General features: G+C 51.6%; 5 protein-coding genes across 5 annotated transcripts; 1 reads left to right on the top strand and 4 right to left on the bottom strand.

Moving 5' to 3' along the window:
- Positions 1-582: 582 nt before the first annotated feature.
- Positions 583-5,873, bottom strand: ASPBRDRAFT_125251 (transcriptional regulator SIN3; the record flags this gene model as incomplete). Its single annotated transcript, XM_067617772.1, has 7 exons — positions 583-1,209; positions 1,262-2,500; positions 2,557-3,897; positions 3,960-4,659; positions 4,709-5,534; positions 5,625-5,692; positions 5,773-5,873. 7 exons carry the CDS (start codon positions 5,871-5,873, stop codon positions 583-585), a joined length of 4,902 nt encoding a protein of 1,633 aa, XP_067478948.1.
- Positions 5,874-7,411: 1,538 nt separating this feature from the next.
- ASPBRDRAFT_574647 (protein phosphatase 2A regulatory subunit CDC55) lies at positions 7,412-9,739 on the bottom strand. Its single transcript, XM_067627746.1, has 6 exons — positions 9,328-9,739; positions 9,081-9,121; positions 8,878-8,975; positions 8,173-8,818; positions 7,536-8,101; positions 7,412-7,474 (listed from the first exon to the last, which is right to left on the bottom strand). The coding sequence occupies exons 1-6, from the start codon at positions 9,369-9,371 to the stop codon at positions 7,451-7,453; spliced, it is 1,419 nt and encodes a 472-aa protein (XP_067478947.1). The 5' UTR covers positions 9,372-9,739; the 3' UTR covers positions 7,412-7,450.
- An 885-nt stretch (positions 9,740-10,624) lies between these two features.
- On the top strand, positions 10,625-12,290 carry ASPBRDRAFT_574651 (uncharacterized protein). The gene has a single exon (XM_067627748.1). It carries the CDS (start codon positions 10,908-10,910, stop codon positions 11,988-11,990), a length of 1,083 nt encoding a protein of 360 aa, XP_067478946.1. The 5' UTR covers positions 10,625-10,907; the 3' UTR covers positions 11,991-12,290.
- osm1 (putative fumarate reductase Osm1) lies at positions 12,089-14,198 on the bottom strand. The gene is made up of 2 exons (XM_067624920.1): positions 12,593-14,198; positions 12,089-12,518 (listed from the first exon to the last, which is right to left on the bottom strand). Exons 1-2 carry the CDS (start codon positions 13,995-13,997, stop codon positions 12,421-12,423), a joined length of 1,503 nt encoding a protein of 500 aa, XP_067478945.1. The 5' UTR covers positions 13,998-14,198; the 3' UTR covers positions 12,089-12,420.
- Positions 14,199-16,353: 2,155 nt separating this feature from the next.
- Positions 16,354-17,734, bottom strand: ASPBRDRAFT_43078 (uncharacterized protein). Its single transcript, XM_067624918.1, has 2 exons — positions 17,286-17,734; positions 16,354-17,204 (listed from the first exon to the last, which is right to left on the bottom strand). Exons 1-2 carry the CDS (start codon positions 17,656-17,658, stop codon positions 16,735-16,737), a joined length of 843 nt encoding a protein of 280 aa, XP_067478944.1. The 5' UTR covers positions 17,659-17,734; the 3' UTR covers positions 16,354-16,734.
- Positions 17,735-18,645: the final 911 nt, after the last annotated feature.

Here is an 18,645-nt window from a genome sequence, read left to right as displayed (position 1 = left end):
CGGAAGCTGGGCAAATCTGGACTGGATGGACCTGATCTGCTGTGCTTTGCTCTGCTGCTCTGCTGCCGCTTTCCAGCGAGCATCCGTCCATTACTAACGCCTAATCAATAACTACTCTCCAGTTTCGGCTCCACTTATAAATCCAATCGAAACATCAATATCGGTTGATCAACAACTCCCATAGTCCTAGTTACACATACACAGTGAAGAAGAATTTGAAATCTCAGCAAAAAATAGGAGGAATAAAAAGAAAAACATCCCAAGTTGACCCCGTCCCAGAATCACAATCCCCCCGACCCCACGCCAGACAAGTTTCCCCCTGCCGGTCGCGAGGCGTACGCTCCAGTCCACAGACCGGTCGCATCCCTCGCCATCCATCAGGCGGATTCGTTTTTCCAACAAGCAGAAATTCCCATTCGTGCAACCGTAGAGACACTATGTACCGTTTATGTAGTGAGGAGGTCCTCTGTATTCGTCATACACTTGGTGCAGTGTGAAGGAGGCGCGCGGCGCAAGTGACCCCCGGAGAAGCTGACTTGGCCGTGCGCTGCAGACATGCGCTGTTCGATTCAAAAGCACCGCTCATTGCTCTTTCGACTCCGCCGCGGACTCCTCGACGTCAGGCATCTCGGTATCTTCCTTGTCATTCTTAGACTCGGTTTCCGTGACTTCAGCCGGGGCGGCACCAGCAGCAGCAGCATTCTCGCCTTCAGAGCCCTTGATCCATGACCGGAATCGCTGGTTTGACTCGTCCACTTGATCCTTGCTGAGGCCATGCGCCCAGTGCGGGTTATTGACAAACTTCTCCGTGAACCGGTCCCGACGTCGCTCCTTCACGGCCGCCTCCTCCTTGGCTACCTCCTCCGCCGATTCCTCCGCCGGCGCGGTCGGCCGCCACCACCAGTCGTAGCTGCCGGGCTCGTACAGAATGTGATAACTGTTGGCGCAGATCCGGATGATCAGCCCGTCCTGGTGCACCAGCGGTCGGTAATAGCGGTTGTACTCTTCTTCCTGCTCCAGCTTGGCCGGCAGGTTGCGCTTCAGGAAAGGCATGCGCATTTGAGAGAACGGCACCCCCTCGGTCGGATCCCGCATCGTGTACGCAGAGACATAGTAGGACCAGCGCGCCTCTTGGCTCAGCTCCTCATTCTCCAGTGTGGCATCCTCGGGCGTCAACAGCTGCAACGTCGTCTTCTTGGTGGTGGGGTTCTAGAGCTCTGGTTAGATAGCAGGTCAAATATCCCAAGATAGAAGCACTTACGTAGGAAATGCGATAAATGTCACCGTCCTTGACCAGCCGCTCCACTTGCTTGCGGTACTGAATCTCCTGGTTGTGAGTGGTCTCCTCCTTGTCCCGCTCCTTGAAGAAGAGGTTCATGATATCCGAGCTGCGGTCTTTGGAGTCCCCGTTGAAGATCGCCCCGGCAAACTTGGAGATCCCGGCAAACATCTTCTCCAGGTTGTACAGTTGATACCCACTCCGCAAATAATAGCGACGAAGGGTCTCTTCCAAGTGAGAAGGTTCCATATCCCCCTTGATGACCTCTTCGCACATGCGCACGATCTGCTGGTACAGGTTCGCCTTGGGATCACAGTCGTAGAAAAACTCCGTAGGATATTTGTCGATGAGATTGAGCTCCTGCGCCGGCTTGCTCACCAGCGCACGACGAACATCGTCATGGGCATCCTTTTCGTGCAGCTTGATGCGCAGCAGCCGCGAATAGAGGACCTCGAATGTGCGGAAGAAGCAGTAGATGTTCAGGTTGGCATACAAGTGGTGGGCCTTCTTCTCATACGTCTCGTTCAGGTTGTATTCCCGCTGTTGGTTGAAGTTGCCCTGCCCAGGGTGCTCCATCCACTTCAGCTCGGCCACATCAAACGGCTCTGTCGGATCAGGCACCGGCGTCGATGGGATCAGAACAGCATCCGGGGTGCCATCGCGACTGGCCGGCGTACTGCTTTCCTTGTCACCACGACGTACCTTCTCGCTACGACGTTCGAGGACATCGCGGAGCAGGTCAATCTTCTTGCCATTGATGCCCTTGCGACTGCGCGGTGTTGAAGACTCCTCGGCGGCCAGACTCTCATCGTCACCTTCATCTATCGGAGACGCGCCACTCGAGAGTTCATTCATGTACACGTGGAAGGTGTCACGGTCCATGCCGAAGAACACGGGAACGAAGTCCTTGATGAAGGTCATGACCTTCTGCGGGTCGGCGCCAAACCCAGCAGAATTACGGTCAATGAAAGTAAGTAGCAAATGCGTGGCATCAATGATGACAGCCGGATCATCAAAGGTGAACTCGAACTGATGCTTGGCGGTCTGATACCCACTCTTGCGCAGATTCCGAGCCTCCTCGAACTTGTTCTGGATTTCGGTATGGATATGCTTCGCCACAAACAACTTCTTGTCAACTTGTTTGCTGGCAATCGCCTGGTGGTCCAGACTACGCCAGTAGGCCTTCTGCATCTGCTCGCGCCAAATTTTATCCCATTCACGCTATATCAAGGTCAGCACTATCCACTAGGATCAGAAAAGATTCACTTTTGCCTTACCTGACTGGCTTTCCACTCTTCACACTTCTGCTTAAGTCGGAAAAGAACGATGGGCAGAACATGGGTTGGTCGCTCGAACATTTCCTTGATGATCTTCTCTCCGCGCTGTCTGTCATATATCTTTTTGATTACCCGCTGGTAGATTGCCTCGCTCTGTCCACCGAGGCCAGGCGGGAGCTTGAACGCAGCACACTCGGCTTCAGACATAACAAGGAATTGCTGTACAATCGGCTCGATAAGCTGAATCGTGCGCGTGCACGCCTCAATATGGTGGTCATAGTCATGCCTGTCCTCTTCGATGCGATGCAGAGCATCCTCAAACTGGTTCTTACGGTGGGCAACGAATCCAGAGTCTTCCGACGCCCACGTGGGGTGGGAAGCCCATTCATCATTGAGAACACTGTAGCACAGTTGATCACGACCACTGCAAGGCTTCTGGCGCTCACGCTTCGGTAACAAACGATAACTAGGCCCGAGAGACCGGCAATGAGACAAATTGACCAGTCCAGAGTCTTGTTTCGCTTTGACATCAATGATCTTGTCTTCTGGCTCATCGACATGCATGAAACGCTTGAACCAAGCCATCAGTTCCGGGTTGGAGCCAATGTAGCTAGCTGCCCTTTTCACGAGAACATGGCGATCGATAAGGTCTGTAGAATACAGATTGCAGAGTTTGAGGAACTCGCTGAACGTCTGCTTGTTGCCGATATACTTCTTGACCCGGTCAAAGAAAGCAAATTCCTCCTGAGTGGGTGTCAAGGAGAAAGTCGGCTGAATCGGTTCTGGCAAAGCCGGTACGAGTGTGGGAGAAACAGCGGGAACCTCTGCCTGGGAAGGCTTCGTATGATGGACTTTAGCCCTCTTGTTGGCATTACCAACTTGGAGAGCTGAGGTCCTAGCCTGCATGTCTCCCATGCGCGCTGCATCCGCAGCCGAGGGACCAGACATCGAAGAACCCATGGACGATGGGGCGCCTGGCCCATTCCGACGTTTCTTGCCATCCTTTGCAGAGTCTTTGACATTGAACTGGCCCAGTGGAGGCATTTTCACGTCGCGGTTCGGAGTCTGAGAAGGAAGAGCATTGGCGTTGGGATAGCTCGGCTCACCACGGACATTACTCATGGGAGCTGCTTCCTCTGCCTGGCGAGCTGCGGCTTGCTGCTTTGCGTGTGCCGCGGATTCAGGAAGGAATTGCTTGAAGTCTTCCAGCAAATCCGGAGCCGTATTGAAAAGCTGAGTAACCTGGGCGTAGACATCCCCGATTGGTTTGGACTCGCGCTGATACGTCTGTAGTATCTCAAGGAACTGTTTGTAAATCTCAGGAGCACTTGCAAAGCGGTTCTATCCAAGAACGTTCATGTCAGCTACTTATAGGGTAAGATTGGGAAGATATCTGTACTCACCTTGATCTTGTTGACATAACTAATCGCGTGATTGAATTCCACCGGTCCACGCTTGGTCAAATCTTGTGAGCCTTGGAGCATCCCGGTGCCCACCCCCGCCAGATTGTTCATAGGCTGTGTCAAGCTAGGACCCTGTTGAGACGCTGCTGATACCTGCAACAGAGAGGGACGCGTGAGACCCGCAGAAGCAGCAGAGGCAGCACCTTGAAGCTGGGAAACTCCTCGCTGATCCTGCTGATGAGCCATAGCGGCCGCTCCCGCTGCAGCTTGCTGCTCTTGCTGAGTTGGATAATCAAAGTGGTGCTCTTGAGCTTGGCCCTGACCACCTTGCTGTCCGAACATACCGGGCCCCATCATGCGGGAGCCAGGAGAGTATGATCCTGGTAGATTGCCTTGCTGCTGCTGAGGCTGGGGCTGTTGCCACCCAGGTCGAGACTGATCATAGTATTCAGCACGTCCGTGAGGGCCCATGCCACCAGATGGACCAAGCTCCCCAGAAGAATCCAGTGAATGTCTAGCACGAGGCATGCTCAAGGTGTTGGTACCCGAAGGCGTGGTCACTCGAATCGCATCTGGATTGTCCTCTGTGCCACACTCGATCCGATAGCCAGGAGGCAAGAACGTGTTGAACCCTTGGATGAGAGCGGGATGTCCATTGAAAAGAGTAGAAACGCGTTGGATGACTCCGGGAGTATCAATCCTGCTGCCCAGTTAGTCAAGCACGGTTCCCAGGGCGGTATAACGCTTACGCCTGGCTCTTGAAGTCTTTCATGATATCCAAGAATCGGTTGTACACATCAGGTTGGTCAACAAAGCGAACCTTCACTTGGTCTAAATAACTAAGTGCATCCTGGGAACGAATTGTAAGCCACGGTTTCGGGACGTGGAGCATCTTTCCATGCGGCGTGCTGTAACTCACGTTCAAGATTGGCTGCTGGCCCTGGGCTAGTGCTGCTACGTTGCCCGGGATCTGAGGGCCAGAGCCATTAAATGCCATCATGGGCTGGCCTGGCGGTCCACCTGGATGTTGCATGTATGACCGGGGTGTACCCTCACCGTGCTGCATCTGTGGGCCGTAGATGCCGCCGGGTCCTCCAGGCGTAGGCATAGACCCCTGCGGGCCATTTGCCGGGTTGGACCCAAGGTTCGACAGCAGACCATTGGGGCCGTGGATGGAGTTTGGCACTTTTGAGGCCACCGGCTGATGGATAGGGATTGACCCAGTGTGGCTCTGGACAGGGTGGTGCTGCTGTTCACGTTGTCGCTCCAGCTGCTGTCTCTCAATCTGTTCGCGTTCACGTTGTTCGCGCTCTCTGTGGGCCATTTCCTCCTGGCGCTGTCTCTCCATCAGCTCGCGTTCTCTGGAGTCCCGCTCGCGTTCCCGGTTGATGGACTGGGGCGAGGGATGTTGCATGGCTTGCCCGATACCCGGGAGCGAGTGACCAGCATTATGACCAGGAGCCGCAGGGTGTTGGCCGTACGCGGGAGGCTGATGCGGGCCAGCATGACCCTGGCTCAGCTCCGCCAGTCCGGGAAGAGAGTGTCCGCCGGGTTGATTCGCAGGATGGTAGGGACCTAACAGCAGCGCAGGGGTCAGCCAAATGTCTGGGAATGCTCTGCAAGCCATAGCGCGAGACAAAGCAGGAGGAAGGTGAAGATCCTAACCAGCTGGAGGGGGCAAAACCGGTCCCGTGGGCTGCGAAGACGGGCCTTGCTGAGGCGGTGGGTTTTGGCTAAATCGCGCAAGAGACGCCAGTCAGTCATCTGTTATTCGGCACAAGACGCAAAGTGGAAGGAGTCGGTAGGGACATACCTGAAGGAGCCCAGAGGACGAGGTCCCTGGTTCATCTGATCCATCCCCGGGTGCGCTGGCGGGCCACCGGGGTGCCAGTTATCATTGCCAGAAGAGTTCATGGTCTGTGGCACATGAATAGAATGTTGACAGTACTGATACCTGCTCAGAGCACTAGGCAACTGCAGGTCAAAGATGAAACAAGGTAGTGAGCCTGCGGATGAGGGTCTCGCACTGTGGTTCCTCTACACACGGCTTGGGGTATCTCTTCCTCGAGCTGGATTTCACAGCGACATCACTGTGCTAGAGATTCTGCCAATAGCAGACGAGTAGAAGAGACGCAGGGAGCCACAAAACAACGATCAGCAGGGGGGGATAAGTAGGGTCCGAGGTAGAGGAAGAAATAGGAAAGCGGAACAAAAGGTGAAGAGCCAGCGAGCAGCAGATCCAGTAGGTGATGATGGTTTGCGCGCAATCGATCACGGATGGTCTCCCGACAGAAGGCGGAGAGGCCTTTGATGGCACTAACCCCTTTCCAGTCAATAGTGCCGCCCCTCGGGTTCATGATTTTCCGGTCGCGACAGTCACTGCAAGCTGATTGGCCCGACAGTGACACATCCCCGTGGGTGTGGCCCCGACGTCATTGACTGATGGTGTCTGTCTCTCTTTAGTCTTAACTCTCAGTAACACAAATTTGGAGACGGTCCGAGTTGAACCTTAGTTCCTGCTTAGTGAAAGTGAGCTGTAGATTTTTACTCCGCATCAGGTATGCTTTACTGCAAATAGGTCCGATATGAACCATACTTTATATGCAAGACATGTTTTGTGTAACTTGTGTGGAAATTTTTGATTCTTGGGGTTGTCTCCGGTTTTTCGCCTACATACTTGGCATCGGTCTCACTCACTATATACTACGATCACCGTCTCAGCTGCAGTAGACAGTCGTAGTAAATACCCAACACGTTCGATACTACTACTTATCAGATTACTAGTAGTGATTCCAAGACAATTATACTAGGCCTACATCGATTATATCCCCAGTAGTGAATCTTCCTACGAGTACTATGAATATGTAATAAATAAACGCTACTACTACTACTACTACTACTCATAATCAATTTCAAACTTCCCATAGATTCAGTATCTACTCAGGGGCACTAAGGTATTACCATCGATTCCAGGCCATTGAAGTCTTGCTCCGCTGGCACCGAATGTGGATTCATCACGCCATAAGCAGTCGAGTTGCCCGACACCTCCCCAATAGGTAGCAGAGACCACGGCCTCATCATAGCGGCATATTAGTTCCACAGGCGTCGGGCAGCGAAATGGACAAGATATCTTCTGCGAGCTCCACGTTGTCTTTCTCTATATCAAGTTCCCACTAAACGCCTCCCCAAAACGATCACTCATCATCACAATGTTCCTTAAAGCAGACAGAATAGAACGGACATCTCGTCCAAGAATGGAGAGAATAGAGGAAAAAGAATATGGGCTAAAAGAGAAACGGAGAGACGACGAAGGACTTCACAACCAACTCCAACAGGAACAGCACAAGAATTGGATGCTTAACCGGAACTGGCAACTTAATTTTGGATTTGCGATTGCTGCTAGGAAACCTTAATTGTCTTATACCTGTCTCATCTTTAATCACATAATGACATGTTTGTCCATTAAAGATTATGGCCACTTTGTCACATACTTACAACGCAGAAAAGACAAACAGCTGTGCACGCATCGGGGTCAGCATAATGTCCGCATAGTATCCGAAGACGGGGCAAACGTACGTTATTTGTAGCAGCAATGGCAATGCTATCCTCATAAGGATGCCAGCTCATGTGCAGGATCTTCTTGTTAAAGTCGATTTGATCCGCATCGGTCTCCTTCTTCATGCGCCCGCCCACGCCAACGGGGCTGCCGGCTCGGGACCCATTCTTCTTTCCGTTCGCACCCTTGTTCATCGGCGTTGGGACGCCAACCTTCTTCGCCTTGAAAGCAGACTTATCCGCCTGCAGTACGATCTCCGTCTCCTTGCTAGGGTCCGTGGGGTAGATCATGAAGTTGTTGTTGTAACTTCCAGTCATCACATTCTCTGCGTCGCCCGAGAAAACAACCTCGAACTTGTCGAAAATGCTGTCATTCTCATATGTGTCGCACAGACGCGGTCGCAGGTGCTCGTGGATGGGGATCGTCTTGACGGGTTGCTTTTCCATATTGACATCCCAGATCTTAACGGTCAAGTAGTCTCTCGACACAATGTAGCGACCGTCGTGTGAGAATCGAACGTCGGAAATGGATGATATAATTTCTGAAAAGAAGGAACGGGAGGAGGCATCCTCTTCTTGCTCGAAGACTATTTAAACGAAACAATGTCAGCAGAGGGTTTCCTGCAGGTAAAAGGGATGAGTGCAGCTTATGACATACGCTTGGAATGTTCATCGCACAATGCTCGCTGCCGCATGTCGGCAAGCTTGATTGTGCCCTTGGAACTGGCGTACATGAACCAGTTGCAACTTTGCGGATGGAACTCTGCAGCCGTGATGACTTCCGTAAGCTCCTCCATGTTCGCAGGTTTGATGTCCACAATGTTGAAGCTCTGATCCTGGATATTAAGGTTCCAGAGGTTGATCCGGAGATCGTCGCTGCTAATAAACGTCTCACCGTCACTATTGACGGAGATGCTGTTGATGTGGTATGCATGCGCGTTGGCGTACGTCCGCCGCGGTACCGCCGCTACGACAGTGTCATGATGTGTCATGCGGGGCAGCTTCAGCATCGAAGGATCTTTGAACGATACACGGGGCGCACGGGGAGCCCCTCCACCACCGACACCCGCAGGAGTCAGCTCACTCGAGAGGTTGTTCTCTGCGACAACCTTCAAAGACTTGTCAAAGACTTTCCAAAGCTTTATCGTCTTATCGTTGGTCGAGAGGAGGAAGTGGGAGGCATTTTGCCGTCTGCACCACTTGATCTTGTTGATCTTCTCTTCGATCTCCAAAGATTTTAGGTAGTCAAACTCCGGCTCGTGCGATTGGAATTCGGTGTGGAATTTATATTCGCAGGTTTTTTTCTGACAGACTGTTAGAACCGTCTGTCCTGAGGACATAGAGAAGGCGAGGGCATTGCTACCGTTTCGTTTCTCTCGAATAACACCACTCGTCCTCCCTTGTCACCTGTAGCTAGGTAATTTCCGGTGTGGTCGAATTCGACGGTTGAAATGATATCCGCTAGCGAGCGAGCGAGCGAGCAGTGTTAGTCGGCTCTAAAAGGAGTATGGTGCGGGGTTGTAGAGCGGATGCTCGAAATACGGGAATGAGAGGCGTTAGACATACCTTCCGTGATATCTTCCACATCTCCCTTGTCACCAAAACATCTATATAATCATTAGCAAGGATCGGATAGTGCGGACATGTAATTTTCTCAAGAACAGGCGAATATCAAAGTCCCCAAACTATATGCCGACACCAACCCGATCCGAGCCCGAATATAGAAGAAATCACAACAAAAGATCCAAAGCCGGCGCATCCACCGTAAAGACTAGCATTACTGCGGCACAAATATGCAAGGGAGTCTACTCACTGGGTGAACTTCCAGGTAGGGGTACCTGGTTCCCTGTCTACCATTTTCTTTTGCAATCACCCTTTGTCGGGTTTGTCTATCAGCGACCAAGAAAGAAAGGGTCTAGGAGCCGCAAATCGAGAACCTCGTTTGCGACGGCTAAGGCGGGGTCTGCAGATAGCGATCTCGTGCTGCGAAGAATCGAGCTGGAGAACTTTTTTTTTCACACGACTGTCTAATTCCGTCCAAAGCGACAAGAGGAGGGGCAGCGGTGGGAATGACGGACAGGCGACGAGGATTCGAGATCGGAGTGAGCCCCAAGTGGAAACAAGGAAGGTCTGGAATATCCGACTAGGGAATGGCAGAGGCGGAGAGGGGGAGGAGGAAGGAAGCAAGGCCGCAACGTCCGACAGCAACGTGAGAGGCGGAGAACCGGGCTGAGTCACTTGCAGGCTGGAGAAGACGAATGATTGACAGCCAGGAGCTGATCAGGATAGAAGAAGAGGAGAGTTGATTGAGTGGTGGGGTGGGAGAGAGGGGTTTTGTTTTTGGTCTTTTTGTTTTTAACTTTGAAGTCGGGAAGAGACACCCTTCTCTCTTGAGGATTTAATAGTGTGGGTGTTTGTGTTAGTGTCTAATAATAATGGGAAAACCCAAGGACAAGCACAGACCAGCCGTACTAACAGACGACGGTCGGTTTGAAAGGGTAGAAAGAAGGGGGAGAGAGGGAGGGGGGAGAGGGGAAAGAGTTAGTCGAGGCGGGTAAGTGTGGGAGGGAAGAGGATGACGATGATGGAGCGAGATGGAGGAGAAGTTGGTGGAGGAGAAGAACGATGTGGTGGTGGTTGAGGTGAGGCGGTGGTTTGGCAAGACCCGTTCAATCGGTGGTGGGGACCACACGCAGCATCAACCCAACTTAGTTGAACTAACTCTGCCGGGCGCTGACATCAACCACTGTCCCCTCCATTGCAACTGTGCAGTTATTGTATGGAGATGCATGCCACTCTTCTCCGCGATGGGTCTTCTTCTGGGATGAAAGGCACCCGACAATCAATCAAGTCTAGAAATTTCCCTGGTCTCCCTCTCTTCAGGCACAAGAATTTTGGCGGTTGCCTTGTTGTTGATCCGGCATGAAGCTCGCCTCGCAAGATAATATACTACCAACTATTATTGAGGCCGACAAAGGATTGAGGGGCTTACTGATAGTGGAATCTGGCTCTAACTATATACACGGGAGCCGGAAATGCGAGAATATCTTCACATTGAGGAATTAACCATCCTCAGCTCCGCCTCTGCCACTCATTCTTCTTACTGGATTTAGTCTCCAACGAAGCCGTCGCAGCTTCATGGTGCCGCGTTGCCTGGATTCTCAGGACTCCCGGGCCTTTTCTGGCCTGAGGCTCTTCACATGCACGCCTTCCTACTGATCCCGACTCCCTTGGGCCGAACACTAATCATTATCGCCCCGGAAATCGACGAGAAAAATTAGCATCTCTTATCTTTCTTTCTTTCTGATCAAGCTGACATTTCTTTCGAATTCGTTCGCATTTTTCTCTGTTGTTCGCGACCTGGTATATATCTCTCCCCGCCCGCGATTGACCATGTCCGACGAGAAGAAGCGGGGCAGTGACGACAAGGTCGCAAATCCACACCGCAACGAGGCCAATTCCTCCCAAGGTACCAATGAACGCCCGGAAAGCCCTTCTCTAGCTACTCGAATCCAAAACTCAGCTTCGGGCCTTGCAAAGAATGTTTTTTCCGCCCCTGGCTCGTCTGCAGATTCCGCTCAACTGCTGGCTGGCAGCGGTAAGGCCGGGCCCTCATCGTCACACTCGGCGCTAGCAGCAGCCCAGCAATACACAGAAAGCTCTACTACTTCTGCCTCTCCCTCGACTGGGAATTCCTCACTACATGCCACTGCTGAAACGTTTCGCTCTTCATCTACCGCGCAGCAGGGAGGATTCCAGCTCCCTCCACTCTCGGAAGATGAATTCCAGCATAGTTACGGCGCGGAATCCTTGGGCGGAAACAATGACAGCTTCATTGCAGGTCTAAACGCGAACGAATCCACTGGCAAAGGAAAAGGAAAAGAAAGAGAGACAGCAACAGACTTGCTCTCCAGCAATTCCACTAACTATGTCACATCCGAACAAAGGTCTCTACCTGACCAACCATCCCTCCTCCCATCCGACGGCGACGCAGTCGTATCCCTTCTCTCAGATCGGGCCTTCGACCCCGAATTCCCTCCCACGGCCGACGAGCCCGCCGACATAGTTGAAACAGAGCTGCTACCGATGCAACTTACGCCCGAAGAAAAACAAATGATCGAGTCCTTCCGTCGTCTCACACCCCCGACATCGTCTACAGCGCCGTCCTCGCATGACAATAATAGGAATTTGACATCCCGCAGTCTGATCCCAGATATTGGCGATTTCCTAGACACACTCCCACCAGAAGGCAATTCAGACATAGCCACCCTGCGGGATACCGTCCTCACCGGTCTTCCGGGCGCAGCGGACTGGCTGAGTGTCGAAGACCGATACCAGGACGAAGTCTGGGGCTACCTCCGCCCTACGCTAGAGGCTGCGGCTAAGGAAATGGAATCCAATAAGGCCTCCGGAAGCACGGAGGAGGGGCCTGCCGTGCGACGTCTGAAGATGATCTTGAGGCACATGCAGCAATGACCCGGACTTGCCGAGGACTCGGCTTATTCATGTTGTATATTGTATTATAATAACCGGATAAATGGATCCCTAGTTCAAGGACACATATACATCATTTCCGATCTCTCTTCCGTGGTCCCGGAGAGATACTATTACTGGGATCGTTGCAGCTGCTGTTCATGATCTGCTGCTATCATTACCAAGGTCTTACAACATCTGCTAGTGGCTATGTCTAAGAACAATTGACTGAAATTGTATCTTACATACTAAAAAACCTAGTGACATCAAGGACCGAAACGCGTAGTCCTGAAAAGAGATTTCATCACCAAAGACATGGACATGGACATGCTCGACAAAACAAACAGGAGAGGAATAATGGGTATGTGATCTTGCGGGCTACTTTCTCTTCTCCAACGTATATATCTCCGATTCTAATTTTCACGGAATCTTTTTACAGCTCTAGGCTAGGGGTCTGGCCCTTGACACGGCCGATCACGATGTGACCAGCGTACTTGGGGATGACCTCGTCGTCGTGGAGCATGGCGAACTCTGTAATTAGAGAATTGAAGTCAGTATATATATTCTGCAGACGGAAAAAAAAAAAAAAGTCGTGCAAGACATACCTTCTGTGGCATCGCGGCCCATGAAGTTGAAGAGAGCGTTAGCTCCACCCGGGTGCTCATCGAGCCAGTTGGTCACGTCCAAGACGACACCCTTGACGACAATCCACAGGTCGTCCTTCTTGTTGTGCTTGGCGATCTCCTCCATCGAGTATTCCTTCTCGGGAATGCTGAACTTGGCGGGCTCCTTAGGCTTGGCTGTCTCAGCGGCACCGGCAGGGGTGGCAGCCGACTTGGCGCCCTGGGCCGCGGCAGCTGGGGTTCCAGCACCGGCGGCGATCTGGCCACCAGGGGCGCCGGAGCCGCCCCATTCAACGGAGATCTTGCCGGGAGTGGATGGGTCGATGTGCAGGGAGATCTGACCCAGACGTTGGGCGGCCGTGGAGGCACCGCCGGAAAGCAGCTTCTGGAAGAGGTACTGGCTGGCGCTGTCACCCGCAACGCGACCGTACACGACACAACCCAGCAGAGAAGAACCACCCAGACGGTTGGCACCGTGAACACCACCAGCCAACTCACCACAGGCGTAGAGGCCGTCGAAGGCTTGCTTCTCGGAGTTGAGAACCTGGGCGTGCTCGTTGATCTCAATACCACCCATGGTGAAGTGCAGAACAGGCTCCATCAGAGCCACGTGGAAGGTGTCATCGATGCTGAAGGGCAGGTTGTGGAAGAAACGCTTGCCCCAAGGGTCCTTCTTCTTGCCCTCGGCGATCTGGTTGTAGTCGTCGAAAGTCTTCTTGAGGGCTGCCTCGCCGCACCCGATCTCCTTGGCAAGCTCCTTGCCGGTCATCTTCTTCATCAGACCACGGCCGGAGTAGTGGCGAGTGTGGAAGTCCAGGACATTGGATGCCTTGCTGTTGAGGATGAGGCGGATGGGCCACTTGCCCTTCTCCTTCTCCTTCCACATCTGTCCCGAAACATAGTCACGGTGACCCAGTTCATCCGAGAACCGCTGGCCCTCGGAGTTGAGGAGGAGACCGCCCTCACCACGCAGGGCTTCAGCAGCCAGGAACTTGAACTTGGCGGTCGGGTCCTTGGGGTCGACGAGACCCGTGGGGTGCACCTGAACCTTATCCATGTCGATGCCGTTGGCACCGATCTCCATCAGCATCTTCTGACCATCACCAGTGGCGTGAGTGCCGTTGGTGCTGGACAGGCCGAAGGTGTCGGGGCGGTGCTGCTTCAGGAGAGAGCCATCGCCGAAGTCAGCAGCGTAACCACCAGTGGCCAGAACGACCACACCGTCAGCAGTATGCGTCTCGCCATTGTACTCATAGGTCACTCCCGTCACGTTGTTTCCGGACTTGTTGATGGAGGTCACACGAGCCTTCTTGATGATCTGGACACGGTCGGGCTCAGCCTCGGTGAGCTCTTCTAACCGTTGCATGAGGGCGTATGTGATGGCCATTCCAGGGAACTTGGCATCGTGGCCACGATGCGTACGGGGCTGGGAGTGACCGCTGCGCGAGTTAGCATGGGTTGCGCGATAAAGCTATTTTAACTATCGAGGGCGCAATACGTACCCTAGCCGGGAAACAAGGGTGAGATCGAGGTTGAAAACATCCTGCAACCACTCGACGGCAGCAGCGGACTTGTATGTGAGGACCTTGATCAGCTCGGGACGAGCCTTATCTCTAGCAGATTTGAGGGTATCATCGTAAAATTGTTTGACGCTGTCGGCGATGCCCAAGTCGACCTGGGTGCGCGTCAGGGCGCCGTTAATGCCGGAAGTGGCCTTGGTGGAGTTGCCACCGAAGAAGGCTGTCTCGGGTCAGTTTCCAGACTATGATACGAACAATAATGATGCGACGGCCATTATCGCCGGGAGCAGCAGATTGTAAACATACCCTGCTTGTCTAGAACGAGAACATTTCCACCGTTCAGGTAGACGGTGTGGGCGGCACTAAGCCCGGACACTGAGAGACGAGGCAATGGTCAGCAATGCGGGGAAAGCTGTTTCCTGGCGGTGAAGATCAACTCACGTCCACCGCCGACAACAATTACTCTAGGGGCGGCTGCCATCGTGTGAAAGGAAGATGTAGAGGAGAGGGAGAGAGAGAGATGAGGAAGTAAAAACCAGACGATGAATGGGAGGGAGGGAAGAGAAATAAGTTAGATTTACGACAACTAGGAAGAAGAGGAGTTTAAAGGTAGGAACAGTTAGATCTTTAAGCACCAGGAGATCCGGGGGAAGAAGAGTAGCCAGGCATTCAGAAGCCGACGGGGGAGAGAGCCAGTCGCTCACTCGGCCGAGGCTCATTCAATTCAATTCAACTTGGTATGTACCGTACGATTACCGTTCTATAACTGCCTTCCCCCCTCTCCCGGTAAGACTATTTCTACTTTTTGAGAATCAACAAAATGTTCTATTGTGTCAAGGTGGATTCGATGGGTCCTTTTCTGTCTGTCTGTTCTGGCCTGTGCTTTATTACTGACTGACTGAATGACGGGTTCTATTATAGTATAGTCGAGAGTTATTCAGATACTAGAACAATAGACAAGTTCCCCCTGTCATTGATTGACAGAATACTAGTGAATTCCAGCAGACCAGGGGACCATCACATGCAGAGCGTCACCAGGAGCTGGGAGCTGACCTCTGCAGTTTTCTTCCCATGACATCCTACTCAAATGGCAAGAGGAACCAAACCATCCCAGACTTTCACATGCCTGGAAACCCCCAAGCAGAGCATCTCAGCAAATGATATCGTAGGCTTAAGTCAGCGGGGGCACGTCATGCTCTTCGATTTAAACTCTCACCCCGGATTCAGAGATTCGTCTCAATTTTGGGCAATCTGAAGACACAGTCATATCTATCAATAAGATGTGAATGTGGCTCCCTTCCTGGAGATCACTAGTAGTACCCTTAACTATTGGTCTCACTATACATATATATTCACTACAACAATAAACATAATACTATCAATAAAACCCATCATATCTATTCAGTACATACCTCATTCAGAGAATGAACTTCAAAATTACTTACCCCGTACATACAAACAAAGAACAGGGACCGATCCTGAAGAATGACAACAGAAATTACGGATCTATCTCAATTACTTACCTCGGACCGAGACCAGACCAGACCAGACCCCTACCCTATCTTCACTATCACCGGCTATGTGCCTCGAATCAGCCCATAACTCAACTTACCACAGCACTATACAGCTTTAAACCCCTGAAGAACATGCATCCTAATAGATAAACATCTGAAGTTATTAAAGCCTGAGGAATCCTTGAATAAAAATACATACATACAATACACCAATACAAACATGCATACCAATCCCCCCACGTCACCTGACCCCCTTCCCCGGCAATTGACCACCACCTGGCATTCCCACCAATCAGCATGCCGTGATTGAATTCCGACGCTCACTACATGACGTAGATCAGTTCGTTTATTGAACTTGCCTTTTTGGGAAGGTTCGATTGCCGTCCGTCCTCCATTCATTCACTGTCTGCACTCGATGCATTCTGCAGGGTGAGATGATGCCTTTTATTTACAGTCTACTAAATATTACTACTAACTAGCTAAGCATATTAAATCTGAGATTCGTTTTTTTAGCGTCGTATGTATGTATGTATGTGACTGGTCAGTACGGAATGAGCGACGGGCGAGAGTGTGTGAAGTGTTCGGGAAAAGATAGCCCGAGAGATCAATCAATAGCTCTCTGTGCTTGAGGAACTCTCGGGGTGATTGACAGCTAGATACACCGAAGGATATTTTCGGGTTTGCTCTTTGCACGGAGTAAAATCTGGAATTATTTATGATTGTATGGTTTTGTCAGTTTGATCTGGCACAGTGGAGCTAGCTAGCTAGCTGGCTAGCTAATAGTATGGTTCTTCTGTGGCTCGTTATGACCTGACCATCAGCTTTGCAGCCAACTGCCTGAAATGACCACCGCTGCGCTGTAGGGTACGGGGCAAAAGTGATCATCAATTCTTAGCTCTATAAATTTAGAGAGCATTGCTGACGTATAGACATACACAAGGAGGGATTATCGATGGACAGTAAGTAGGGAAAGGGGCGTGGCACTTTGAGACCAACTTCCTAGGTGCTATGGCTCGAATACTGAGCACTTCTGGGTAGACTGGCACCGTGATAACTCGCAGTAATCCTCCCATTCCAGTGCACAGTCTCACTATGAAGGCCTCTCCTGCACCCGTCTCCAGCGCCACCACTTATCAATATGCGGCTCATCGCTAACAACCGCCAACAACCGACTCAGCGAGATAGCCGTCGGTTCCGCAGGGAAATAATCACTCTTCACGGGCTCTCTGGGCCTTGCCGGCCCTCCCTCACAGAAATAGCAGTCATCCCGAAGAGATCCTCTTTTTCCATGCCCAAGCTGATGCTCGATACTACGGAGACTGAAATCACCGCTCCACTCCTCGTGCTCGGCCTTGAACTTCTCGTAACACTGTATATCAAACGTGCGGCCGCCATATTCGAACCAGTCTTTGATAGCCTGGGTGGAGGATTCGATGGAGATAGAGCAATCCACAGGCGCGGAGACCCAGCCCCCTAGTTTCAAATGCCCGTTTCCGACGAGCTCTCCGAGATTGGGGATGAGGTGCTCGATACAGGTGATGTGGTAGTACTCGGTGAGTTCTGGGGACGAACGAACGAATAGTATTTAGCAGCCACCACACACAGTTGGTTTATATTCTAAGGGGATGGATATGCAATTACCTCCTCCATATGTATTCTGGCCACCCTTTAGCGCAAAGCGATAATGGGATCTGATATTTTTCTCATGAGTGCGTCTCTCTATCGCGCAGTCCCACGCCTTGCAGTGGCTGGCTTTGACCCGCGGTACCTCATGCAGGTACAGTGTTCGCTCTCCGGATTGCAGATCCTCTAATATGTAGCTTGCTTCTTCTCTCCTCCGTCTCGCTTGTCGCTTCTTCTCCCGTCGTCTTTTCCTGGCCGCGTCTGCGTCTGCATCTGCGACCGTGGGGTTATTAGTAGCTGGTGTAGCCTCTAGCCGTGCCTCGGCGTTTAAAGTTGCGTTGCGGTCCCCACTATTAGTAGCGGTGCCTTTTAGCTCCGTGCTTGGAGGCATGGTGGGAACAAGGAAGTATATTAGTGGAGAAGTTGCAGAGGGTGTTTTTTATAAGGCGATCTGAGAAGTGGTACTCACGAAAAGAAACTGGACAGGGAAAGGAGTGGGTGAGACGATGTATTTAACTATTCTTAGAGTGATGAAACTAACTAATTAGTTAGCTAGTTGGTTAACGCAGTACTAGTAGCTATTCATAACAATCTAGATGCACTGCCACGAAGAAGCGAATTGACCATAGCCTGACCAGCTACCTAGTCCACATACGGTAGTCCTCTTACCTAGATAGGCACCTTTGCTATCTCTTCGCTATTCAACATCCAGATTTCTCAAGCTTAGCCTTGTAATGCGCGATCTACTGTCATAAGCGCCAGCCCCCAACAGTTCGCGATTTGGCAATCTCAGCCACACTGACATCGATATTCATGTTCCGCCGCACCCAGCTCTTGATCTAGAGTGAGGGAGGATGGTAAATCGGCGCGTCTCATATCTGTCCTTCGTCAAGATCTTGGAACCCGACGAGGGGCGAGCTAACCAGGGAGAAACCTGATCATTTCCACCAAGACTAGGGTGTGTTGGCAGGGAGGATTCCTTCCACGGCGTGAGATGGTTGTTCTCATCATCTTCACGATATGTGCTTAATGCTTGCACATTCTTCGTGATTGCGTAGAGTCGAAGATGTATTGGTGCTTTCGGGAAGACCTGTCCTATAATGCTTGTTGAATGTTCATCAGTGGAATAGAACTTCGGCGGCAACCGCAATATTCGGTTATCCTGAGCCTGTTCCAGCTTGTGGTATCCTGATGGTGTACTACTAACCAACAATGGAGCATCTGTACGAAATATTTATTTCAGTTTCCAGCACTCTCGGACATATCAGGTTGGATAGGTAAAGAATACTTAGACCGAGTTTGCACTTCAAAGATGAACCATTCCCAGGCGCCACCAGCAATTGACATGTGGAAGTCTCAATTGGGTCGATTGATCTAA

The sequence above is a fragment of the Aspergillus brasiliensis genome (genome assembly GCF_001889945.1).
Source record: "Aspergillus brasiliensis CBS 101740 unplaced genomic scaffold ASPBRscaffold_6, whole genome shotgun sequence".
NCBI classification, from domain to species: domain Eukaryota; kingdom Fungi; phylum Ascomycota; class Eurotiomycetes; order Eurotiales; family Aspergillaceae; genus Aspergillus; species Aspergillus brasiliensis.
This window is presented reverse-complemented; position numbering and strand designations above follow the sequence as displayed.

Coding starts and splice junctions, on each gene's coding strand:
- ASPBRDRAFT_574647 (XM_067627746.1), bottom strand. CDS start 9,371: ATGGTAGACAGGGAACCAGGTACCCCTACCTGGAAGTTCACCCA. Junction 8,976..9,080: donor TGTGGAAGATATCACGGAAG/GTATGTCTAACG, acceptor CTCGCTCGCTAG/CGGATATCATTTCAACCGTC. Junction 8,102..8,172: donor GTGCGATGAACATTCCAAGC/GTATGTCATAAG, acceptor TCGTTTAAATAG/TCTTCGAGCAAGAAGAGGAT.
- ASPBRDRAFT_574651 (XM_067627748.1), top strand. CDS start 10,908: ATGTCCGACGAGAAGAAGCGGGGCAGTGACGACAAGGTCGCAAATCCA.
- osm1 (XM_067624920.1), bottom strand. CDS start 13,997: ATGGCCATCACATACGCCCTCATGCAACGGTTAGAAGAGCTCACCGAG. Junction 12,519..12,592: donor GGGCCGCGATGCCACAGAAG/GTATGTCTTGCA, acceptor CTCTAATTACAG/AGTTCGCCATGCTCCACGAC.
- ASPBRDRAFT_43078 (XM_067624918.1), bottom strand. CDS start 17,658: ATGCCTCCAAGCACGGAGCTAAAAGGCACCGCTACTAATAGTGGGGAC. Junction 17,205..17,285: donor CCAGAATACATATGGAGGAG/GTAATTGCATAT, acceptor GTTCGTCCCCAG/AACTCACCGAGTACTACCAC.